This window comes from Poecilia latipinna, unplaced genomic scaffold (genome assembly GCF_001443285.1).
Source record: "Poecilia latipinna isolate Pla-1442-1.1 unplaced genomic scaffold, P_latipinna-1.0 Scaffold229, whole genome shotgun sequence".
Classification (NCBI taxonomy): domain Eukaryota; kingdom Metazoa; phylum Chordata; class Actinopteri; order Cyprinodontiformes; family Poeciliidae; genus Poecilia; species Poecilia latipinna.
In genome coordinates, this window is record NW_015112845.1 from 13,353 (window position 1) to 39,146 (window position 25,794).

General features: G+C 40.4%; 3 protein-coding genes across 12 annotated transcripts in view; all 3 read left to right on the top strand.

Moving 5' to 3' along the window:
• dtwd2 (DTW domain containing 2) overlaps positions 1-1,131 on the top strand; it is a 10,880-nt gene extending 9,749 nt beyond the window's left edge. Inside the window, exons 5-6 of the mRNA XM_015032025.1 lie at positions 208-336; positions 447-1,131. Of these exons, the coding sequence (XP_014887511.1) occupies positions 208-336; positions 447-626 (309 nt within the window). The 3' untranslated portion in view covers positions 627-1,131. The remainder of the gene's footprint in view (positions 1-207; positions 337-446) is intronic.
• Positions 1,132-1,621: 490 nt separating this feature from the next.
• LOC106947206 (nucleolysin TIA-1 isoform p40-like) lies at positions 1,622-9,732 on the top strand. 5 transcript variants are annotated; one of them, XM_015032032.1, is made up of 12 exons: positions 1,622-1,851; positions 3,143-3,239; positions 3,425-3,523; positions 5,873-5,927; positions 6,254-6,341; positions 6,816-6,891; positions 6,986-7,091; positions 7,235-7,333; positions 7,411-7,495; positions 8,102-8,243; positions 8,339-8,487; positions 9,323-9,732. In XM_015032032.1, exons 1-12 carry the CDS (start codon positions 1,826-1,828, stop codon positions 9,459-9,461), a joined length of 1,161 nt encoding a protein of 386 aa, XP_014887518.1. In that variant the 5' UTR covers positions 1,622-1,825; the 3' UTR covers positions 9,462-9,732. The 5 variants fall into 5 exon arrangements, with proteins under 5 accessions (XP_014887518.1, XP_014887520.1, XP_014887522.1 ...); XM_015032034.1 differs by having other exon boundaries at positions 8,342-8,487; XM_015032036.1 differs by having other exon boundaries at positions 8,102-8,228.
• A 1,076-nt stretch (positions 9,733-10,808) lies between these two features.
• On the top strand, positions 10,809-19,617 carry cunh2orf42 (chromosome unknown C2orf42 homolog). 6 transcript variants are annotated; one of them, XM_015032028.1, is made up of 11 exons: positions 10,809-13,337; positions 13,760-13,785; positions 13,872-13,936; positions 14,468-15,510; positions 15,840-15,941; positions 16,098-16,178; positions 16,353-16,457; positions 17,647-17,754; positions 17,834-17,934; positions 18,930-19,092; positions 19,225-19,617. In XM_015032028.1, the coding sequence occupies exons 4-11, from the start codon at positions 14,505-14,507 to the stop codon at positions 19,461-19,463; spliced, it is 1,905 nt and encodes a 634-aa protein (XP_014887514.1). In that variant the 5' UTR covers positions 10,809-13,337; positions 13,760-13,785; positions 13,872-13,936; positions 14,468-14,504; the 3' UTR covers positions 19,464-19,617. The 6 variants fall into 6 exon arrangements, with proteins under 6 accessions (XP_014887514.1, XP_014887515.1, XP_014887512.1 ...); XM_015032029.1 differs by lacking the exon at positions 13,872-13,936 and having other exon boundaries at positions 13,760-13,830; XM_015032026.1 differs by lacking the exon at positions 13,760-13,785.
• The last annotated feature ends 6,177 nt before the right edge of the window (positions 19,618-25,794 follow it).

The following is a 25,794-nucleotide window of genomic DNA, read 5'->3' on the forward strand; positions in this document are numbered from 1 at the left end:
TATATATTATACAGTGCATTGCTTTTACGACAGGCCGTCCTGTCAGTGGTCATATCATGAATTATAAATCTGATTTTTCTGGCATCAATATGCAGTGTGAAACTACTTTACAGAGGTAATTGAATTTCATTAAGGAGTGTGTTTTTAATTCGCACTACAACAGGGCTATTGGTGACTGTATCGATTCCTTCTGCTTTGATTTATCAGGTCCAGCTTAACAGGAATCTGTCGAGCCAGTACGTGATCCGGACTCAGCCCTCCAACATCTGTCTATCCACGCTGGAATGCGCCGCCGTGGCCTTGTCGGTCCTAGAGAAGAACGATGAGATCCAAGAGGTGAGTCAGTTGATAACTGAGCTAATATTTCCTTTTCTTTCTAAAAACGAAAAAAAAAAAAATTTGTTAAGTCTTTATGTTTAATTGAAATTTTTTTTTTTCATTCTCAGATATTACTGAGGCCTCTGAAAGCCCTGTGCTCCTTCCAGCTGCAGCACGGCGCTCAGGTCCACCACAGCAAAGAGCATCTGCTTCGAAACGGCATGTATGACAAACCCATGCCGAAAAACAAGCGCAAGATCAAAAGGATGGAGAAGCTAATGACGGACCACAACGTCTGTCCAAGATGAGGACTAGGCTGGCGACCGAGCGCAGAGAGCCATCTGTGAAATATTTTTGCACACATTTTGTTTAAATAATGTAGGACTGCATCACCTGGGTACAGGTGTGCAAATAACTGGATTAAAAAAAAAAGAAGCTTTTTTAAGCTACTTATTTCATGTTGGTGATTTAATTTATGTCATTGTTATTCATTTTAAACAAATGACTTAAGTTCTACTTAAAGAATCGTGTTTTCCAGTAAATCAGGTTTTTAGTTGTTTTTTTCTTTCTTTTTCTAGAAATTGTTCCAGATTATAATATTATTTAATACAAACCATGTAATGCTGTTGTGTATTATGGTAGTCTCTCCTCTACAAGGGCTTATTCATTTATTGTTTTTGCAAAGTGAAGTCTTAAAAGGAATTTATTTAAATACCAAAGCTGTACAAACATTCGTTTTTCTTTTCGGTGGTCAATTTACTGCCTGAAAATGTAAATAGGTCACTTGTAAATAAAACCTCTTTGACCTCTAAAGCTGTTTCAGTTTTTCATTTTATAAGACTTGCTGAATTCCAAACTGTTTTTTTAAGAATTATTTTAATTACCAGATTATTTTTTTCATCAACAGTACATATATCTGATGGAGAAATACCTAGATGCAAAAGAGACGATAAAAATCACCTTTATTCTGATTAGAGCAACATTTTAATGTTGAATATTAGGATAAATGAGATAATTATAGAAATATATTTGTCAGTAAAAGATATGTGTAGCAGGAAATTACCCATAATCCAATGAAAAATATTTAACTTTCTATTTTAACATTTAGGATTATATGTGTTATTTTTCATTTTATGTGATAAAGGACTAGTGCTATAAATAAATTAAATTGGTTATATATATATATATATATATATATATATATATATATATATATATATATATATATATATATATGAGAGAAGCTCTTGTTCCAGTTGGTGTTATTTTGTAATTTGCGTCCGAGTCGCCTTTGGCTGAACTGTCGCGCATGCGTGTTTGGAATCGGCCCCCGGTCGCTCCGCCATCTTTGTCGGCAGCCCATTGTTCACTCCGAAGCTAACAACGGTGTCAAATCCCTCTACATCTCGTATTAAAGTATCCTGACTGTGTCACCGACAGCTGACTGTGACCGTCGTGGATTTGCTCACAAGGTCGCGACTTGTTTTCGGCCACTAAGTGAGACAGAATGGACGACGAGCAGCCGAAAACCCTGTAAGTGTATGACTGCGTTGCTCTTAGCTAACCGCTTGTATTCGTCACACAACATTGAGCAGTACATGTAAATGGAAACGTCTCATAATACCGGTTTTTGAACGAGAATTAGCTTTATAAGCTGCCATTGTCTAGCTATTATCTCAATGGCAATAGTATATTTTTATCAGAGGTTTACAATTGCTGTAGTCGAGACGTTTAATGCTAGCCACATAACTAAGCTAGCTACTTCCAGAAAAATCCTGAAAAATACCACTTGGATCAAGCTTCTTCCTTCGAGTACAATAGAAGCGCTTTTTCCTTTTGGGTTTTTGAAATGCATTTGTTTAATTGTATATTTATTGGAACAAAGCGAGTAAAACTAAAATGATGTGGCAAAGTTGAAATTTAATATTTTGGTTGATTTCAGTTCTTCATACTGCTGTTTTTTTCTTTTCCCAAAATTCCCAAAGATTATTTTTTTCCTCTTGGAAGCTAAGAATTTTAGTTTTAATTGGAATTTATTTTTTAAAACCACATTTCTTTACTTTTAGCATCAACTAAGTCTTATAGACTACATCACTAAAAGCATTTTTGTATTTTACAATTTTTCTGCATTTTATATGTATACATGTATTTAACAACATATCTTAAAAAAGAATTGGTTTATTATTTATAAAGGATTTTCAGGCTCAGTGACCTATTGGGTGTTAGGATCTTGCTGCCAGCAGGTTCCTACATAATGCAATGGGAATAATTGGGTCAAGACTTTCTGTCCTATGTTTCTTAGTGAACACAGATACTTGAGGCTTGTTAGCGGATGGGGATTTATGACACTGTAGTGTAATTTATAAACTGACTGAAACACCATTTTTAACATTTTACCCTACTCTTGTAAATCTTCGCCTCAACTTTTACCTGTATATCTTCCAAATCCAGAGCGTTCCAAGTCAGACAGAGATTAAAATCTCAACACAATCAAACCAGAGCTTGGCTGTAACATGTTCAACCTTCCTGGTAATCGCTAAAAGCAGCTCACCGCCAACGCCGGTTTAATAAAACATCCCGAAGGAGAGATGTAGCCTTAAAATTTGAAATAAGAAGGAAAAAAAGTGAAAACATGCTAAATGGCTTTTAAACAGCTTTTTGTGTCTTATGTCTTTCCAAACCTTCAACCACCTTCCATTTGAATTCAGCTCCAGACGAAACGCGCGTATACGCTTCCTGCTGCCTCACCCACAATAGCTCTGTTTACCATCATCGTGAACAGTCCCTCATGTTGTCTCGGTGCTGTTTGTGTTTGCGTGTGCAGGTATGTGGGGAATCTGTCCCGGGACGTGACGGAGGCCCTCATCTTGGAATTGTTCAGCCAGATTGGGCCTTGTAAAAGCTGCAAAATGATAGTAGATGTGAGTTCACCTTGTTTCATTTCGTCTCACTGGTGGCGTTATTTACTTCGACTGACCCGATCTGACGTCTGTTTGTGAAGCTGCGCTATTTTCTTTTCCAGCGGCACGCTAATACTGCGGCCTCCCATTTATATCGTCTAATTCAGAGCACGTTTTGTTGAATCTGTGTCTCTTGTCCACTCCAGACAGCAGGTCACGATCCATACTGCTTTGTGGAGTTCTATGAGCATAGACACGCCACTGCTACAATCGCAGCCATGAATGGTCGGAAAATACTGGGTAAGGTAAGCTATCATATCTCCTTAGCGAGCCGCCGAGGGCGAGGCCGGTTAAAGGTTCTAAACAAACATCCTGTTAAAATACGTCTCACTTCCTGTTTTCCTGCTCCGCTTCATGTTATTGATTTGTTTTATTTTTAAATGTTATTCCCCTGTGTACAAAATGTCTGAGTCGGGAGTGCTACTTTAATCATTCTTTCTTCGAATGTTTCAAAAATCTTGAGAGCATCAGAGATTTTTAGTCACGTTTTGAGTTCTGTGTTGAGAACTTTCCTGTTTTCATTGTTTGTTTTTTTTTATAAAAAATGCACATCAATGATTTTCTTGTTTAGCTTCCATCAGCTAGTCTTCTGATATTTGTAATTTTATGTTGCAGATTAAGTGCAGACTCTAATTTCTTAATGTGTATCATGTAGAACTCATTAAAGCCAATTTATTGCAGGACAGTATTCAGACTGTGTGCAAATAAAGAAGTCAAGAAAAAAAAGTCAGAAATAGAAAAGCCTATGTTTGCATCGCATATTGATGCGAAAGTATTTTTCTTTCTGATTTTGATCATTTTTCCATCCTAACATTGATATATTGATTGGTGTATTTTGCTTTCTGTGCTTAATCTTCTTCCAAATGAATTCCTGCTGTTTGCATCTTTAAATATCACCAGAAATGTTACTTTTAACCTCACAGTCAGAATAAGAATGAATTACTTTTTCGTTCCTCAACTTCATCCTCTCACCTTTTACAAACCACTTCACCTCTTTAACTCTGTAAGAAAACTAATAATGTCCATTCTGCTCATGTCGACACCCACTTATCTTCTGTTTAGGAGTTTAGAAGTTGATCCAGCTTATTATTCAAATTAGTTAAAAAAAAAATTCAATTTCTAGTTAAATCCAGCATTCACTCCTCCTGTCGTTGGCTCTACAGTAATCCCTCCTACAAAGCAAGCATGTAGCGACTGTGGAGAGGAAAGACTCCCATTTAGCAGGAGGAACCCTCCAACAGAACTGGCTCGGTGTGAACATCTATTGTTGGCAGCGTACCACAGCCACACCAGATTTAACGTCTGTGTGGAGAGAAAATAATTGAGAAGATGTAAAGTTTACAGTTGAAATAAAAGCAAATAATCCAAATTGGAGAATAGTAGAAGAAGAAAGTGGCAAAGTGAGGTAAAGTGGTCCGAATGTCCTTCACACAACTACAGAGATTAAATTTTTACAAATTTTTAACAATCTTAAGCATTTTAGATCTTTCTCTGAACTCTTTAAATTTCCAAAACATCTCTGAATCCATTTTTACACGTTACAGCAAACGTGAATCATTACTCTTAACATTGTTACCTTTTTTAATTGTTAAAGTCTCATTGCTTTCTCATTCACAACTGCAGACCCTATGTAACAGAAACCACAATTTTCTTTAAGATTGCTTCTCACATTTCTAGGTTTTTTTTTATTATTATTTTTATTCACTCAGTCATCGCGTTGGCACAAAGAGTGTTTGCAGTAACTTGGTAACGCTTAGCTTGCTGTATCCACTGATTGGGGTTTTAATCGTCCAATCACTGATTGGGGTTAATCAAACTGAAAATTGCCCGGTAACCAGCTGATTTCTCTGCTTTTGTACTATCAAGGTCATGTTAACACGTGTTAGGCTTCCGTACAACAGAACATGTTAATGAATGCAATATGAATACAGTCCTGTTTGTCTCTCCATCCTCCATTCTGTCTGTGTTTCTGAATTAATTGAATTAAATGTGGCCCCTGTGTGTTCTTATGCAACATGTAACTTTCTTTGACCTGATTTTAATCGATGCTCTTCTGTGCCCCCCTCACATCTCTACATCTTTAATGCTGTGTGTTCTTTGCAACCTTATTTCCACTTAGAATCCACATAAGAGCAATTCTTAAGGAAAATACTTTGAGTTGAAAATATTTTATCCTCAACAGGTATTGAAGGACCATTTGAGGAGTATAACAAGTTCGTAAAAATCACTTGTTTGTAAGTCCCTTGTTATTTGGACCTTACTTCCTACAGTTTTACTCCAAATTACTAGCCTGAACAAGTCTTTAATATCCCTTTTATGTATAGCAATGTCTTAATTGATGCAGGTTATATGTAAAATTAGACAACCATGGATAATTGGTTTGTGTTGGTGGTTTTATAAGCATTTCTGTGGCTTTTCCGAGGCCATCCTAATCAACAGTTCTCAATCACAAAATAAAACCAAAAGTAAAGCTGGTTGTGTGACCCCCCCCCCCACCCTCTAATCAGAGAACAGCAACCCTCTTCTTTTTGGAGCCCGCCTCTCGTCTCACGTTTTTGTCTTCCCCTGCTCTTTGCATTTTGTGTCTCTTGCAGGAGGTGAAGGTCAACTGGGCCACGACCCCAACGAGCCAGAAGAAAGACACGAGCAGTAAGTAACTCATGTGACGACACTCACAATTAATCATTCACTTGCACATCTGTGTATCTGGACAAAACATAGATTTACACACACACACACACCTAGAATTTCAGTTTTTATGCTAAGGTGACAAAACTCTATAAAGTTCAATGGTTGTGATTCCTTTTGCAAAACACTATACTGTTTAAAGTAGAGTTTTTCTATCAAGAGATTTGTGTAGTTCATATGCGAGATGTTGGCTTAAATATTTTTATATTCTAAAACGTATTCCAATAAGTATTTTGACAATGTTCAGTTTTATTTTCTAAAAATCTGTGCTTTTCTTATGTCTTCAGGTCACTTCCATGTTTTTGTTGGAGACCTCAGTCCAGAAATCACCACAGACGACATAAAAGCAGCTTTTGCTCCTTTTGGAAAAATATCGTAAGTGTCTCCTCATCGCTGCACGTCCCACGCTCTTCCCCTCAAAATATTTGTGCTGCACATGCTCGCAAAGTGCTCAGTAATTTTGAACAAATCAAAAGGAACAGAGAAACTATCAAAAGCAAAAGAAGAACCACAAGCTTTGAAAGAAAGTTGTTTTTCTTTCAGAAATGTTCAACTGAATATCGGTACCGATCTGAGAATCGGATCGATGGGGAAAATATCTTGAGTCCAGTTCGTGACCCCAATTAAAATAAAAGCAAAATTATAAATTGTGTTTACTGTCTTAAGTTTCAGTCAACACTTCTTTTTGGATTTGAATTTCAGCTGCATCCTAATTTGATGAATGTGCTCATCTACTCCGTTTTCAATCTATCAGCACTTCCTAATACCTTCTAATGTAAAACACACATTATTATTATTATTATTATTAAATTGTTTCGTCAAACTGTGTGTGAATGTGTTTACATGCAGGGACTGTCGCGTTGTGAAAGACATGGCCACAGGTAAATCTAAAGGCTATGGTTTTGTCTCCTTCTTCAACAAATGGGTGAGTGTGTCTTCACTGATCTGTCTGCTGGTTCTGAGCTCCAGCTGCAATGTGCAATCAACGCTTCTTTTTTTAACTCTCTTTGCGTGTTTAGGATGCAGAGAACGCCATCCAGCAAATGGGGGGCCAGTGGCTAGGAGGACGGCAGATAAGGACCAACTGGGCCACGAGGAAGCCTGCTCCTAAAACGACAAATGAAAGTAAGTTTGTGGCGATTCTATGTAAATAAGATGTTGCATTTTCGTTGGTTTTTATTTTCTAGTTTGCTGCGTTCTGTTCTGAACTTTCTTCATGTGTTGTCATATCATTCGTATTTGTCATGTTTTTCTCATACATTTTTTAGCAGCCAGTACCAAACAGCTCTCCTTCGATGAGGTGTTAAACCAGTCCAGCCTCAGTAACTGCACAGTCTACTGTGGAGGAGTCACACAAGGTCTCACAGGTGAGCACTTGTTTAATGACACCACGGTGAAGTCTTGGAAGCACAATTTAAAAACTTTATTTTGTTTTATTTCACAGAGCAAATAATGAGACAGACCTTCTCACCTTTTGGCCAAATAATGGAGATCCGTGTTTTCCCAGAAAAAGGCTACTCCTTTGTGAGGTAAACTGATTTTTAAATGGAGAAGAACCAATCTTCTCCTGTATCTGTATCGGTCCCGATATCTGTATCGGGACCGATATTTAAAAAAAAAAATCAGATCAGGTGTCAGGGACAATATGCTTTGTGCTCTGAGCGACTTCATTCTGTATTTATTTTACATTATATTTAGAATTCCTAATTGCTCTTTCTGAACCATTTGAAAGAAGGTTTGATCCACTTTATTTTTACATGTTTGACCAAGCTAGTCAACTTATTGTTTTCGTCAGTTTCTTTAATTTTACAGTGGCTGTTATAATCCTAATTTCACCAACTAAACAAACGAAAGCTGTTTTTACCAAGCTTGTGAAGCTAATGGTATATTTAAGTGTGCTGTACTTTTGTATAAAGTTTTAATTCAGTACACTTATGTCTGTTTTTCTGTATCGGATCAGTATTGGGTGATACAAAACCTCAGATATCGGAAGTGACAAAAGTGGATCGGTGCATCCCTAATTTTAGATGCACCTGTCTTAGGCAGAGGATGATCTCCTTGTCAGATGAACCTTATACAGTAGGATAACTTGAAATCAGGTCGTACATAATGTCTCAGTTCTTTTCTCTGCACAGGTTTAACTCCCATGAGGCTGCAGCTCATGCCATAGTTTCTGTAAACGGCACCTCCATAGAAGGCAACATAGTAAAGTGCTACTGGGGGAAAGAAACGACAGACATTGCACAGGGCCCCATACAGCAGGTACAGATGGCACAGGTAGGACCAATCTTTATTTTCCTTTAAAAAAAAAAAAACACAACTTGTTATTTTTGATGTTATTTTTCTCCTCAAACAATCCATCTGTACTTCAGCAGAACACGCTGAGCTTTGCAGCCCAACCCTACAACCAGTGGGGCCAGTGGTACAGCAACACGCAACAGATCGGTCAGTACGTGCCCAACGGATGGCAGGTGCCAAGCTACAGCGTCTACGGACAGACCTGGGATCAGCAGGGCTACAAGTGAGTGGAAACATTTTAACGATCAAAATAACCTGCTCAGAAGAAGCTACGCTGACTGCCTTAAAGAAGCAGCTGAAAACACATTTGTTCATGTTTTATGCCACATATATTGATCTTGTGTGGTTTTATGTCTTGCATTTGGCAAAACACTTTGTGGTTTTCCATCTGCAAAAAGGTGCTATCTAAATAAGGTTTACTTACTTACCTAGTTACTTAATTTCTGTGGGTTTATCATGAAACTCACTGCAAAAGTCTAATAGTTTATACTCTTTAAAGTGACAGAGGTTATATAAAAGATGTTTAAAAAAAAAAAAAGAAGTCACCTACATCTTGTTCTGCTGTGGCCTTTGAATACGCAGTACCTTGTGATACTCCAGTACTGCAATGAAGAATGTCTGAGCGTACTCCAAGTTCGGGCGCTGCTAATTTTACCAAGGAAAGATTCCAGATAACTTGGCTCTTAGCCTCACAGCTTGCAGAGAGAGAGGGGGCAACTATTAAGGCTTTTAACTTATTAGTTGCTCTGTAAAAGTTACCAATAAAAGCTCTGGATTTTAGAGTTTTTGCTGTTACTTTTGGTGTGCTTTTCTGTCAAAGAAAAGGACAGCCTTTTCCTTCAAAATAAAAGCATCAGATTTGGATTCTTGTCCATAATTAACACTTAATGCGTGTTTGATCTCTAGTTTATATGCATCTGAAATGCCAGAGTATTTTCAGTCTGTTGTGCTGCAACACTGCTTTGCTCTGGGGAAGGAAACCCACATTTCTGTGATTTTTGTTTTATTTCTAGTAAAACGTTCAACCCCCGTTTTATAACTTTTGTTTCCTGTTTTAGTCATTTACATGCAGGAGCTGGATGGACGGGCGTGGGCGCCGTGAGCAATGGGGGCATGGTGGAGCCTGGGCAGGGAGTCAACGGGACAATGCTAACCAACCAGGCAGGCATGAGCACCACTGGATACCCCACCCACTGATCACAGACCCCCCTCCCCCCTCCCGCCCTCTCTTAGTGCCCAAGGACACCAGGATTACACTCTGCTGGGGGAAGGAAGGAGCGCATCAGACGTGCTCTGACTGTCACACCACAAAAATTACTTCTAGTGAAGCTGGTCTGCCCTTTTTTTTTTTTTTTTTTTTTTTTTTTTTAAACCAGCCCAAAGCCTCACCCACTGCCCAAATCAGTAGGTTGAAACATGACTGTACACACGTTAAACACTGATAAAGCCACCGCTAATGCACATTGCATTCCTGGACCCCCCTCCGCCCCTCTGGTTTTTATTGTTTGGTGTGTTCATGGCCAAATGCAAATTTAACATTTATCTGTTTATTATATTTCTAGCAGAGAGAGTTTAGTTCAAAGAAAGCAAGTGTTACATGAATTAAAGGAAACCTTTCTATGTCCTCAGCCCCTGAAAGCCAAAGATCAAGGGCAGAATTTTATATCACTATTTAACAATCATCCATAGAGGGCAAGGCGGCGAGGCGCGGCGCTCGGTAACCTACAGTATTGCAAACACAGCCGCTCCACATACCGACAAAGAGCTGTTCCTTTTTTCTCTCCGTTAAAGCGCCGCCGACCTCGACGTCGTCGCCCTGTCCGCTCGTTGCCGTAGTGACGCAGCAGTCCCGAGTGAGTTCTCAGGGTGTGCTCTAGCTTATTCTAATGAACAATGGAAGTCAGCAGGTTGGGAAGGAAACTGGTCACAACAAAAAGCTGCAAACAAACGCCAGAGCTTCTTCATGCCATATCCTGGACCGGACCGGACCTAAACGGTCGGAACAGACGGAGGAACTCATTTGTGGATAAAGAAGTGTGTGTATGTGTGTGTGCGCGCGCGCGGGTGTGCATGAACTGACGCTTTTACTCACCAAGACTATGTCGCTGTCATCTACCCCCCAAAAACCCAGAAGGGACTATGCCATTGTATCGTTTATTTTTGTTTGTTTGTCTGTTTGTTTCTTTTTTATTGTGACGGGGGGTGGTTTGCTACAAAACTGTTTGAGAAAGATTTTTTTTTTTTTTTTTTTTCCCGGGCAACGTTAAATGCTGACATTGTATAAAGAGCTTTCGCCTTTTGTGTTTAATTTCAGGACTGAGGAAACTGAGGAAATCATGTACGCGCGAGATCCTTTTTACGTTTGGACGTCATTAAGTGGCTGTCGACTTGATTTTTATTTTTTTTTTTAATTCGTATATATCTCTAAACAATTGCAGGGATTACTGCCACTCTTATCTTACGTACAGGCAGACAAAGATTGCACAAAACTTAGTTATCCTTCCACAAAATTTGAAGTACTCTAAATTTTATTTCTTTCTTTCTTTTTTTTTTTTTTTGCATTCCACTTTTTCTGCGGTTTTTATTTGGAAGCCTGTTATGTAAATAGCCAAACAGTCTGTTTAATTGTACTAAAGCTGTATAAAGACATGTTCAACGAGAATGCGTGCTTGCTCCTGGTTGGGGGAAACCGATCCCGGCACCTGTTTGAAAGTAGCATCTCTGTCCAGTGCTGGTAGAAGCAGAGCAACATTTCACTCGTCCAGCAGACTGGAGGACAAGCGGCATTGCTATGTAATGCAGAAGTCTTTAGATTAAACTTAAAGGAAAAAAACGAACAAAAAAGAAAAAAAAAACTTTATAATTTAAATTATTGTTTTACACCATTGTAGTGATTGTTTTTATAGATTCCGAAACCTACTTCTAGCGCTCAAGACTTTTGCAGCTTGTCTACAGTCATGTCCGTAGATTTGGAAAATCCATTTTGTTGCCTTATCAAGTTCAGTTACTTTTAATTTAACCAAAAAAATAAATAAAAATAAGAGAGTAGGCGGTGCCTATGAATGTTTTCAGCCTACGTTTTTGAGAAGATGGGTTCTGTTCATAAATCAGTGATATGGTTTGTGTTTTTGCTTTGTCCCATTAAAAAAAACAAAAACAAAAGCTGATGTTTATAACAGCTCACATTTACACCGTTTACTTCTCACCTTTGGAAATGACTTGATCAAATCGAACGCTTGTTTGCAATTTGCAGCTAGTTTCCCTGGAAACAATGTTTGAAAAAAGTTTTTTTAACTGTACAATTGAAGGTTGAATCTTCAGATGTGCTGTTTTTTTTTTTAAAGGCTCATAGCAGTGTTAAGTGGCCACTGAAAAGTTTTCCAGACTTAAATGGAAACTTCATCATATAGTGACAACTGTTGCAGATCTACTTGGTGCCTCGAGCTGATTTGGTGAACTCGCCTCTCCTCATTTTATGAAAAGCAAGATTTTTGTTTCGTTGTTTAAAGGTGTTTTGGAGTGAAGAAGAAGAAACTGTTCTGAGATAGGCAATGGTCTCTGCAATTTTAGTCAAAAGGTGCTTTAAGCTGATTATTCTGAATCAAAGGATGTTTTTTCCCCCACAACCTAGAATTCAGTCTGTTTAAAAACCTAGATCAGAAATAGTTTTAGCTCATTTTTTCTGACTGAGTCTTAAAGTCACAGATTTTCTCCCCATTTTTTTTTTTTTTTTTTTTTGTTCTGCGGTATCCAGTTCCGGCCAACTTTGAGCTGTCAACAGATTCTAAAATATTTCATTATACAGCAGGATAAATGGACCACAGTGACTGCTAAACAAGCCCAGACCATCACAACCCCACCTCCATGCTTGACAGCCGATTTGAGATGTTTGTGACAATATGTTTCACCAAACTTCTCTAGCCTCATATGCACAAAGCACAATGTTCAAAAAGTCTCTTTGTTCTCTTGGTTCCATCAGATGTGATTTTGCAAACTAATGTCTATTTTTTTCAGAGGGCAGGTTTTCTCCTGGCAACTATACCAGAGTGGTCATACGTCTGCAAGTTAATATGGTCACTAATATTAACATTTAGCTTTCCAAGTGAGGCCTAGGGTGTCTGAGATGGAGCTCTTGGGTTTTGTAATTTTTCTGACTGCTTCACTGTCTGACCTTATGATGAGTTTGCTGGGATGTCTCAAATGTTTTCCGGCAGACGATGTTTCATCCTTTAAGATTTGTGGCATTAAGAGTTTAGAAATTTGACTGTAGATAAACGGTAACCACTGGTTATTTAAGGTCCTTGCTAAAAAAAGAAAAAAATATTCTTTTTTTGTTAGCAAAGTGAAAAACATACTTTTAAGGACAGGTAGCAGGTGATCACTTAATCAATAGCATTAGCTTGACGACACCAAGCTGATTTTTTTCCCCTCCCCAATTTGGCTTAATTTTGTTTAATAAGTGACTGTAGAATACGCTTTTGAATCTTCTGTCCAAAAACATTCTACAACCAGGTTAATGCCGTATTTTAATTGTCAGGAGTGCTTGCATGGGCAGAATAAGTTGAATTTTTAATACAGATAATGTCTTACTAAATATTGGACCAGCTAATTTTAGAATACAACATTGGTCATTGGCGATATTACAAATATAAAACGGTGATAATGTGATCAGGTTGGCTAAAAGTTGAATAGTTTCTGCTACCATTTTCATACTGCAGGTAGGTTTCAGCATTTTGTCGTCTTTATATGTCACGACTCATGAAGAAAGTTGGAAACCGTCTATGGACGTGACTTAAAAACATAACAAAACAGGATATTACTCAAAAGAAAAGCGCGTAACACAACCCCCAGGAGCTCGTTTATCCTGCTCCCGGTTTAAATCAACTACATGTACCGTGATTCCTCGCTTCAGAAGCGCACGTCCCCTGTCTGTTCTCCACGTGATATCCACCAGCCAATGGGGAGGTCCGTTACAGGCGCAATGCGGGTATCTGGATGTAAGGAGGAATGGCGACGGTCGAGACGATTTAGGAGGCCAGAGTGAAGCAGAATTTGACCAGAGGCTGATTAGAGGTAGTTCGAGCATTTGCTTTTCAAATATTCATAGAGAAATAGGCTAGATTGTATGGTACAAAAGATTCTGTGTAGCAATTCTGCACATGCTTGTTACATTTGAAGCACTCAGAAACATTTGAACTGATGTAAGATCAATGAGGCAGTGTTCTTTTATTACAAGTTTGGTATTAAAGATAGTATGCAGTGGTGTATGGGTTTTTGCCCCCCACTAACTCTCAGTGCCCCAGAAAAAACGCAACTGGACAATGAATTATGTGTCACCATTTAATGATTTGTTGATGGTACTAAGTTTTTAAAAAGCACAGTTAAGATTAAAACTTTTCTCTGTGATGCTTGATGACATCACAAGAGATTCTGGAATTAACTTGAATTGGTGAATACTATGGCAGAGGAGAGATTTTTGCTTCATTTTTATATAGATTCTAAAGCTCTTGAGATGCAAGAGGTTAAACTTTTTATGCTCCACCTTGACACCAAATTACGATAAAAGGTAAGTTTGACAAGACGTTCTTCTTGGTTGCTTTTCTTCAGATAGAGCTTTCAAAATGGATGACATTGGATGGACATTTTGTTGTTGAACTGACAAACTAGCTAAGGTGGGTTTGATTTTAAAAGAAATGTTTGGTTTAGGGGAGGTCCTTATCTGATATTGATATAGGAAATTGGTCCAATTCCAACCAAAAAATGAGTATTGGATTACATCAAGCTACATCTAAAATCTCTGATCTGAGGATGCTGATGGAGGGATTCTCTCTGCTCCAGCATTTCTATTCAGCAGCGCTTATCTTCCACACACTGACCCATTGGTTAACAATAAATTGGGCAGTTGTTGTCGTAGCAATTGTTGAGTATTGTTCCCTGGGTATTATCACTAGATCAAGCCTTTTGTGACGTTCCACTCTACAAAATAAATGTGCGCATGATACGTCCTGATATCATATTGGCTCAATATCGGTATTGGCCATGACTAAAATCTGCAATATCAGTATGTATCGGAAGTGGAAAAGTTGTATCTGATCACTTGTAGTTTGGCTTGTAGCTTTAAAGTGGAACCGGCTAATATAACATTATAGTCCTATTTAATTAATTTCTCAACCTGAAAGTTTTTTCTCTCTCTCTTTTTCAAGGCTTGTTTAGCTGAAGTCTTTATTTTAAAACCCTGAAATGGACAGTGAAGTCATCGTGTCCTCCTCATCGGCCTCCCCTCAAACTCCCGTCACCCAGTCCAGCTTAGCTGCAAAGCAGCGAGAAAGCAGGAGGTCCACGGCCACAACTCCCGCCTTTCTCTCCAACCTGGGTAGGGCTACCCTGCGGGGCATCCGCAAATGCCCTCAGTGCGGGGTCTACAACGGCACCCGTGGGCTCAGCTGCAAGAACAAAGCCTGCGGCGTGACCCTCAGAGATGCCTCGGCGGGCTGCAAAAGCGGCAAGAAAGGCGCAGTGGAGGTGGTGAGGGTGATAACCGACAGCGAGGAGGAGAGTTTCGGGAAGGAGCAGGAAGCAGGAGGCGGAGGTGCGCAGGTGTTTTCGGTGTGCCACAGAAGTAGAGGAGCCACGCAGTGGGGCTTCGTGGAGCTGGTTCCCACAGACACAGCCATAGCGACCGGGGATGGAGCCACCCTGCTCACGCGCATCAACCTGGGCCGCTGCTTCCTGCCCTCGTGCAGGCAGGGCGAGAGGTCAAGCAAGCGCGAGCCAGACTCGGCGTCGACGGAGCCGTCCTCCGACAGCCTCTGCGTCCACATTAAGCAGGCCATAGACTGCCGGAGCCGCGCCACGCCGCTCACCTTTAAGAGCTCCGTCCTGGAGGCCTTACAGGCTTCCATCCAAGCCAGGGAGGAGCTGTGGCGGCTGGCCACCGAGTCCCCCGGGCCTCTGGTGCAGCGGGTTTCTAAAGACACCCTGGTGGTGAAGTGCCACACGGACTCGCAGCATCCTCTGGGCCTGCTGCACCTGACGGTGGCTCAGATAGAAACGCAGAAGAACAACAGGAGCGTGTTTCACTGTAGCTGCCAGCTCAGCGCAGGAAGGATGAAACATGGCGCGGATGGAGCTGGCTCTCTCCCGGCCTCTTCCCAGCCCTGCCTTCACTTCTACGCCTGCGTGTGCGCCTTCTCGAGCAACGAGAAGCTGGCGGCAGAGTTTGCGGCTTTCGTCAACTATTCCTCAGGTGAGGTTATCTAAAATTCTACGGAATAAATAGGAAAATTTTACATTTCATCTTTGAATTGCCACATCTCAAACTTGCTGAGATGCAGAGATGCAATCAATATAGAGGAAGCTACCAAAACCATAAATTAAATGGAATATGATATCTTTAAGCAAAATTTCCCTTCAAAACATTTCATTCATCAGAATGGAAAATATTGACCTCAGTTTAACTTATTTGATTAATTGATTATTGCGAAAGGCATAGTTGCTGTTGTAATTTAAAGATTTCAAAAGAGCCAGAGATAAAATGACAGCTGATTTTCAACATGTTTTGTGTTTTCTCCTCAGTTGTACAGCAGAACGCTGCCGGTGAAAAACCCCTGCAGCAGGCCGAACCCAACAACTCCCACCACAAAGTGAAGAAGCAGCGTTTGGATGAGCCGGCCTCCGGTAGCCGTTCAGAACACTTCCTGATCTCGCACAAAATGCTTCGCTCTCCCTTATTAACATCAGTCTGAACCTTCCCACTGTGCTGCCTTCTCTTTCTGTATTCCTCCTCTTCCCAACCTGTTTTCTTTACCTCCATCACTGCGACGCTCCTCCCAGCGGCGGGGAAAGAAGGCGCCCCGGCCTCCGCTCTGAGGAAAGCCGGTCAGAGGAAAACCGCTGGTGGGCTGAAGGCTGCAGGTGCTGCCTGTCTCACCTCTGGGCCTATGTGTTTTTTGCTGCCTGTCTTCGTCTTACTCTTTGCCGTTCATCTCTTTAATTTTCTCCACTAATCCGGAGAGACTGTGTTGCACATGTGATGTTCTACCAGAAGCTGATGAAACGTTTTCAGTGAACTGTGTGGGTTCTCCTCAGGCAGTGCTCAGGTTGTGGACGAGCTCTCAGTGACGATGGGGTTCCAGCAGTGGCTAGCCAGCGTGACCGAGAGGATCCATCAGACGATGCATTACCAGTTTGACGGTAACCTTAGCATTAACGTCCTTTCATATTTAGCAAGGCATTGGACGTTGGAGCTAGTTATCGTATCGCTTCTCATTTATCGTGATAAGAATTTTGAGTTATCATTATCAAGATACATTCCTGTTTAAGAAAACCCAAATGGTCCGTATTGTTAGTTTTACTATTTTCTCCACTGTTTTTCATTGGGATTCTCAATAAATATCAGTAAAATTGAAAATATGATTAAATCCAGTTACTGTAGTGATACAAATCAAACTTCTTTCTGTGACTGTTGTCCTAAAGAAGCACACTACAAATTTTTCAAGAGCAGATTTTATTTTTGTTGGGCTATGTCATAAAGTCAAAACCATACAGTTATCTAAAAATAAGTAATAAAAAATTTGTATTGTCTTTTATTTTATTGTTGTCACATTAGTACCAAAAAATATGGTGATAATACTTTAAGCCCCCACCTCTAGTTGGATGACTGGGTATTCATATCCCTTGAATTTGGTTAAGTTTGTGTGACTAACCAACTGAAAGAAGTGTATGATTGTGAAGTATAATAAAAATTCTTGATGCTTTTTACTTTTTACTGTTAATAGTCTGAACATTGTGGTCTATGTTATGTATGTTGGGATACATGTATAACCTTCACAGTGCTGCTTGTTCCCTAATGTTCTCTAACAAGTAACACAACAGCTGGATTTACTAGTCAGCTGACTTCTGAAGCCAATTGCCTGCAACAAATTTTATTTCAGATCATCAGATCAGCTGCATTTCTTCAGCTCTGTTCTTAATGTGCAATTTTCCTTCTTTGTCACAATGTTGTCTCAGTACTGATCTGTCATATAAAATCTCACTAATCATTGAGGCTTTAAAAATGACATGATCAACAATAATTAATGGCACAAATATTAAAATTGTATGAAAATAACTTGACTTTTTTCCCCTTTACATCTACGTTGCTGGTTTAGCCCAATGTAGTTCACTCTTTTATCCACTAGAGGGCAGTGCAGGCAAGCAGTTAACTGGCAATTTAAGCAATTTTTCTTACAACAGAGAAGTATTTTATTCTGAAAGTTGGATTTTTACTGCCTAGAATTTATCTATATAATCTATTTGGAGTAAACAAAGGGAAAACTTACACTTTTTCAAAACTTTTGGTTTTAGCTATCACTTAAACGTTAATTTTGTTTCTCGGTGTCAGGGAAACCCCAGCCGTTGGTCTACCACATCCCCCAGGAGTTCTTCAACGCCCTCCAGCAGCGTCTGTCACTGGGATCTAAGAAGAGAAGACTGCCCAACCTCACAACAGGTCAGTGTTTGAACAAAAATGTCCACAATACTTTTCAAAAGCTCAACTTGTGTGAACACATTTCTTCTGTTTCTGTCAGCATTTGTGAAGAACGACGGACTTCCTCTGGGCTCCTTCTCCAAGTACACCTGGCACTTCACCAATCTGCTACACGTCAAACACATTTTTGACACTCCGGAGGTAAAATCCTGAGGCTCAGGAAGGAGATAACCTCTTTCCGGAACAGATAATATATTATGTTATCGCAAATATTTTGCTTGGAGCGTGATTATAGGTTGAGTTTTTGTGGCTTGAATTACAAGGTCAGATCTCAAAACCCATCCTTACAGCAAAGTGTTGGAGCTGATTTTGACCAGCCTCGAGTCACATTGCAATGTGACATAAAAAGTGCAAGATCCCTGGTGTTAGCTGTCATGCTGTCAATATAATGCGCTAAATCCTAAATATACTATGAAAGACAAAGGAACGCGGTGCTTTGCTACTAATTGTCAACTCTGACAACTATATTCAAGGTCAGTAAAAAGTTTTCATAAAAACAAAATAGGGAGGGAGAAGAAAGTAAATCAGTTATGCTAGCTTGACTATGACAACCTTAATGTAGATGTGCTGCAGAATTTGGTGCGTTTCAGTTCAGTTAGGAAAAAAAAGGCAACCCACACACCAACTCTCTGACAACTCATCAGCAGAGCAGGTGTTTAAATTAACTAATCAGGTTATCACAATATTTTTGCTATTAATAATAATTACAAAACAGAAATCAAGCCTGAGAACATAATATTGTAAGCGACTGAATGTTGTGTTCTTTATGTGGGCAGTGTTTGACTCCTTTTGGAGTTGAGTCCTAATATCCTTGAACGTAAGCTGTTGTCAGTCAGTTGCTCTGGCAACGGGTGTAGCGTAGCCGACACAGAGCGAGAAAACAGAACAGGAGTGGTTTTGAGTTTTTCTTCAGTGGTTTTTCTGTGTTATTTTTCCCTTTGTTGTGGCGCACAGGGTAAATTAGTAATCCTTGCATCTCCAGGTTTCATTTTGCTAACAGAATTGTTCTACTGGATGTCATGTAAAGGGATCGTATTTTTGCCCTCCAGCGTTGTGTGCATGGATGAAATTTCCGAATGTAAACAATAACGTGCAACGTGTCTGTTGGTTTTGTGATCAAATACTTGGTCCACCAGCTGCCACTGGAGGTCACTCAGAGTTTTGTAAAGAATCTGGACGGCTCCTACTCTCGCTTTCACCTCCCTGAGCTGCCGCCCGAGCCAGAGTCATTAGACGGATACAGAACGGAGCGTCCGCCGACCATACGACCGATGGAGCACCGCACTTTCCTCAAAGTCGGTACGTTAGTTTCCCTTTTTTAAAATGATCTTACATTTTATTTTAAAACCCCTGACAGAAAAAAAGTTGTAGCTCTGCTAGTTGTTTTTTTTCTTTTCTTTTTCCTACTTCGCTTGTTTTGTTCCGCGGCAGGACCGAGTTCTGGGGACCAGAAGGAGTCCAGCCCCTTCGTGATCGAGTGGATCCCCGACGTTCTGCCTCGCTGTCAGATGGGAGAGCTCAGGATCAGCTTTGAATTCGGCCACCAGCAGAGCGGCCAATCGGAGTGCCAGGAGAAAGCGGGCGGGGCAGAGAAAAAAGCTCGCAGAAAGTCGGACGTCTCTCAGCCCAAAGTCCCGAAGAGTGTCGACGTTCTGCAGGTGGTTGTATAACAGCCGCCATGTTCCTTCCACTGTTACTGTAGCAATCGCACATTGAGAACAAGAACATGTGGCCTCCACATAAATCTGTTTCCTAGTATTAATATATGCAAAGTATGCAGAATAAACTGCCAAGCAGGTTATGGTTCTTGTTTCCACTGCTTTATCCAGAGTTCAGAATTCCTTCTTTCACAAATGCAGCATACCTTTACTAACAACAAAAAGTAAAGCTGAGTCATTTCGTTGTTTCATGGTTAGCATAGGATCAGCACAATTACATAGGCTACTAAGGATTTAAATTTTTGAAAGTTTGTTTAATTTTGCACTTTATAACACAATAATGCATTTATTAATCTAAAAAACATATTAATGCAGTTTGATTTGATATTAAATGTTTATCTGCACAGTTTTATTTTTATTATATGTATCTGCAAAAACATGTTTCATTTAAAAAAATCTGCAAAAATGACGAAGTGCTGAATAAGTATTCATTAACATAAAATATATCAAGTAATTCATAAATTGGATTAATAAAGAAGTGTAAAAAATCACAGATTAGCTTCATATTTATACACAGTGAAATAAAATGTCCTTTATTAGACAAAATCCAGATTTTATATCTGACAAATTATGTATAAAAACAAACAATCCTTTAGAAATGACGTTCAAATAGACAAAAAAAAAAAACATAAAAACTATTTTCAAATGAATATATATGTGTATAATTAAAAACAACTTTTTGCAATATGTAAAATATGTTTAAGCATAAAAAATTAGTGCTAAATTAAACTGGTAAAACAAGGACCAGAGGAAGGCCATTTCTTGGTGATAAGTGTTAAAACACTGATAGTTTTTGCCTTTTGAAATTAAACGCGTTTTATTCCGAGTATACGAAATATATTTCTGTTATAGATATATACTTTGTCATATTTATTTGCATAAATTACAATTATGTAATGGTCTCTTTTCATTGGCCTTTAGGATAATAATTCCTGTTTTGGACTAAGAAGTTTTGAGCAGTGATTTAGGTGAAGTGACAGTTTTTTACCAGCAGATGGCAGCAGATGGCTGCTCCTCCAACAACTGAGGGCTAACAGCTGAACCAAAGCAGAGGCAGAGAGAGTAGACCAAATAAAATATCAAGTTTCATCAACATTTGGAAATGAGTAACTACAGAATAAAATTACTCATATAAGTTTACTTCAATATATTGTAAACTGGCTGAAACTGGATTCCCCCGCCTTCCCTACCTCCCTTCTGGACATCGTAAAGCAGCCAGACTGTGTGATACATCACTGAAAACATCACACGCTTCCAAAATGTGCCCAAATGTTCATGAATTAATTAAGATTACAAGTTATTACCATGACCCACAAAACAGCAAATTAGATGCACAGCACAGAATAGCAGCTCACTCACTACCGAGTCTTTACACAAGGGGTGTGGGCGTTAAAAAAAAAAAAAAAAAACACATACACACACAGGGCCAGCTCAAGGCCCCCAGGACATCAGAGTTAGTGCAGCCTCTGCCTGCGCAGGGGAGCCCAGATCCCAGACAGATCGCTTAGCTGTTTGTGTAGCCTGTCAGTCACAGCGATGGAAGACGCATCAATCCTCTCCTGGAAGGAAAAGCGTGCACATTCTGGCACCGACAAGCCCTTCACCGACTGAAAGATGTGCTGGCAAACGCCTGAGAGAGAGAGGAGGAGGCAGAGTTGGGCAGAATGAGTTACAAAAACTAAAATGTAGTCTTAAAAAAATGCAAATAGTTATCTATTTTAGCAGTCTAAACATTAGCGGTGAAGCCTTTTTTCTCTCCCCCAGCCTGGAATGTCGACAGGATGCTTGATACAAATCTATTCTCACGTCTAGGTACAGCATCCTCATTGCTCTCATCAGGTGACTCGGAGGTCAGAACCCACTGCACGCCATCACTGAAAACAAAAAAAAAAAAAAAGCTTTGCATATTCGGAAAAACAAACCGGTAGGGGAAACGCCGATCATCAGTTGTATACACTCCAGCATTCTCCAAACCTGTCGGGAGTCTCGCGTTTGAAATATTTTACACCTGCAACAACAACACGTCATGTACAAGACAAGAGGGAAGCAGACCTGCCAACACGTGGAATACCTGCCAACAGGCTGGACTCCTCGACACGTTCCTGATGGCTGACAACACGTTGTGACATGAAAACATTTCCACCGTCTGCGAAACAAACTCCACTCAACCCTGCACGCACTGGAGGTCATTAACCAGACAGAGACATCTCTGTCTGTCCGTCCGTCCACGAGTGGCCGCTGAAGGACATCTGAGCTGCATCTGTCAGTCCTTGAGTCAACCATCCAGATCCAAAGCTGATGGTGCTGGATCTTGATATCTCAGCTGTTCTTCGTGAATTCGCAGAACTGGCATTGACTCTTCCTGGGAGGGTCAAACCAGAATTCAGTGACGGATGAAGTTGTTGTTGAAGGCCAAACAGAGGTTTGTGGTTTATGAATCCAGTCAGTGGCAGTTTTTGATCTGGGCAGTTGTCCAGGGCAGCGTGAGAAAGGGAGGGGACACTCAAAAATTAGAAAATATAGTATATCTTATATGTCAGTTCAGTTGTGCCCTGAACAAGTTCCCTACCACTCACATACATGTGCAGTGGAGTAAGTTTTCCTTGTGCTTTCCTTCTGCTGAGTATTGACAGGTTACCTGTCTTCTACTGGAAATAAAAGATAATTGCTTGGATTGTAATTGGTTGGGCTGCGGCTGAAGGAGGGACTTGACACGGGCACAAGCTCTGCAAGAACCACCAAGAGCTCCAGTTTACTTAGCCATCAGCTGAGGCTTCTGTAAAATTGGACTTCTGTATGGGGGCTTATGTGGACTTTTAAGTTTTATCATGATCATTTCTGGTACTATTGTGATAACGATAACCGTGGCGATAAGAACGATGGACGTTTCTACATAACTGTATGACTGTGACTGAATGAAACAGCAACCTTATCCCCACCAACACAAATACTGCTCTTGAAAAACATTACCATTTTGTAATACGCGTCTTTATGATACTAGTCATAAAAAAAGTGTGATTTGTATCACTAAGCAGCACACAGTAACTGTACTTTATCATATTTTCCAATTTATTGATATTTATCGATACTCTCGTTGAACAAGCTGTGGAGAAAATAGCAAAAAATAAAAATCCCGACACTACAGACAGTTTTGGGAGATTTTAAACATCATTGATTGGAATTTAATGTGACAACAATACATTTATCTTTATAAATGGTAATAAATAAATGCCCACCCCTAACAGAAATGTTTTGCAAAAATAAAACAGAAATTTCTTGATTTCAGCTCATCATTTTGCAATTTTCAGAAAGTTATGCATCTAGCATTGCAAATACTACAGTTCACAGCTAAGTCAGTTTACGTTCATGCGTTGGGTCGGCTCAGACTATTTCTATGGTCCCGTACATCCATTGCATTTACCCACATATCCATACTGCAGATTTTTAATGTATTTTGGTGCTTAGCCATTCAGTGATGTACAGACTGACAGAAGTATTTCTCTTCTCCAAGCCAGTATAAGGATTTTATAACTGGGGTGATGTTCTCCATCTTCCTGGTTTTAGTCAGAACGCGAGCAGCAGCGTTCTGGATCAACTGCACCTGGAGGATTGACTTTTTCTTTTAAGGCAGGCCTGTGAAGACACTGTAATAAATGGGACTAAAGACAAACACATGGATGAGCTTCTCTAGATTTCGCTGAGACATTAGTCCTCTAGTCCTGGAAATGTCCTTCATGTGATAGAAGGCCAACTTTGTAACTGTCTTTATGTGGGTCTGAAGGTTCAGGTCAGAGTCCATTATTACACCCAGATTTCAGCCCTGATCACTAATAATAGCTGAAGCTGCGTGCTGACTCTGGAGCCCAGACTGGGATTCAAACCCTGGACCTTCTTGCTGCAAAGCAACAGTGTGGTCTATGCTGCCTCAAAGCAAATCATCTTCAATCTCATTGCTCCCAAACTGTGACATCCTCAAGTCGATGGAAATGTCTGTAAAACTCAGATTTGTTGCATCTCGGTAAACGAGCAAAAAGTTGACATCTGGAAAAATCTCCGTCTTGAACTCGCAGAAACAGGTTGAATCAGCAAAGTGCCGCTTTCGTAATCTTCACATCCTGTTTCGATGGATCTCATTTTGTGCTGCTCAGCTGCTGCGCCGCATCATTTAACATGGCCTTTCTTGTTTAATGACACCCACCCCTCCGCCCGCGTTCCCTCTCCCTTCCTGCCTGCCTGCCTTCAGACGGCTTCCTAATGGTCGGGCTGAGCGGAGTCATCATCAGGTCCATCAGGGCGCAGTCATTGCCTGAGGAAACATGGCCCAATTATGGCCATAAATAATAAAGGGCGAGCGCATCTGGCATTATGACTGATGGCCCCTCTCACAGCTCATTTACATGGCTTTTGTGTGGCCATCAGCGGCTTTGCTTTGGCGTAATGCTCGGAAAATGAGTCTTTCAGAGAACGTTGTGGGGTTCAGTGGAGAAGAAAACGGCGGTGGGGCGAAGCTTCGGTTTGAGCGAGGGCAGGAAACGTGCATGGACAGAGTAGAAAGACGTCTTAATTGTTCCTTTTGGATGTTGCCACACGTGCGCACCGACTTCCTGCGCGAGTGGAAGCTCGCCCGGCCTGTCTGCGCTTGTGTTAGACAAAGAGGAGTTCATCCATCAGCATCAATTACCCCAGACATAAAGGGAGATTGATGGTGTCTGTGTGGTCAGGTAACAAACCGACCAGCCAGCTCGCACACTCCCAACACACACGCACAATCCAGATTCCTTACATGTGCCAGTAGGGATGCCCGCCCGGCTACTCAGCATGCTTCCTTCCTTCGTGTCATTTTCTAAAGAGCAGAGTGAAAGCTGATAGAGGCACGGATTGGTGGCGATTTTTTTTGTAATTTCTCAACGCGGCGGTGCTCCAAGGATCCTTAATCTGCCCTTTGGGGTCGGCGCGCAGCCTTCGAGCCAAGGAACAAAAGCCCGCAGCATGCTGACGTGTGTCCCCGGAGCTGATAAGCCCTGTTGTTAATGGTGTTAGGGTAGGTTTCATTACCCCCCTCCAGACTGCTCTCATTAAATAAACATCCTCCTGTCACATCCCTCACCCTCAGAGTGGAGGAGGCCGGAGCAACGAGGGAAGGGAGGCACGACTCAGACGGGCAGTCTGGTTAAATGTTAATGAAAAACTTGTCAGTCAAAGTTGCACCAGTTGTTAAAAAAAAAGAAAAAAAACTTCTTTGTTGTTTCTGTCATTTTTTTTTTCTGTAAATAAAATCTCAACTTTTCCAGACTCAACTTTCTCCATCATGTGGTCAGTAAAATCTAAAGTAATAAAATTAGACGTGACAGGACATGAAAAAGGCAAATACTTTTCCATGCACTTTGTTTGTTTATTCATACTTTTCCAGACTATGTAGCATTTTAGCCAAGCTAGCAGATGTGTAGCAAACACATTCCTGTACAGAAACAGCAGAGATGGAGGCAAAAACATTTCTACCTGTGGCACTGTTAGAGAGGATAGAAATAAATAGAGCAAGTAAAACTGAATTTACATTTCCTGTTAGCATAAATGCTAGTATCAGGACTGCAGTTCAGCAAGGTGCCGCAGCAAGTTAGAAAAGCAACCAGGGGCAACTTCACTAAGCAATGCAATGGAGAAATGCTTTATATTTCTATTGTGGGATTAAACATTTTCAAATTTTATTCAAATATATACAGTATGTATAAGAAACATACTGCATATGATTCAACTTTTTTTGTGAACTTCACCCCCAACAAAGAAAACAAAAAAATAAAACCAGATAACAAATAAAATGGCTTGTTCTTAGAGAAGCGTACATTTGTAAAAAGCGGATCATTTGACGTGAACGGATCCGGAAGATTCGGCTCCCTTCAAAGTCACTAATTCACGCACATAATGATTGTATAAACTTAATACTGGAGCCGTTATGGTTTTCTGTACCATTTATTTAAAGAACAGATAGAAACAAGGAGCCTGTTGATTTTACACATGTAGACCGTTTTAATTCGCCTTTTCTCAACTTCCAACTTGTTTCTTTCTTTCTTCTTCTACGCCTATTAGCCCGTCCTCTGTCTCCCGCTGCTCCCCTGCTGGCCGTTTCCGTAACCCCGCCTCACCTGTTCCTGTACCGACTCTCCTCCTCCCCTCCCTCGTCTCCTCCACCCTGACTAATTGATGCCATCATCCTCTCCGCATCTATCAGGGCGCTCTCATTGTTTTGACGTCTAGTTAATTCCCGGCTCATGATTTATCAAATTCT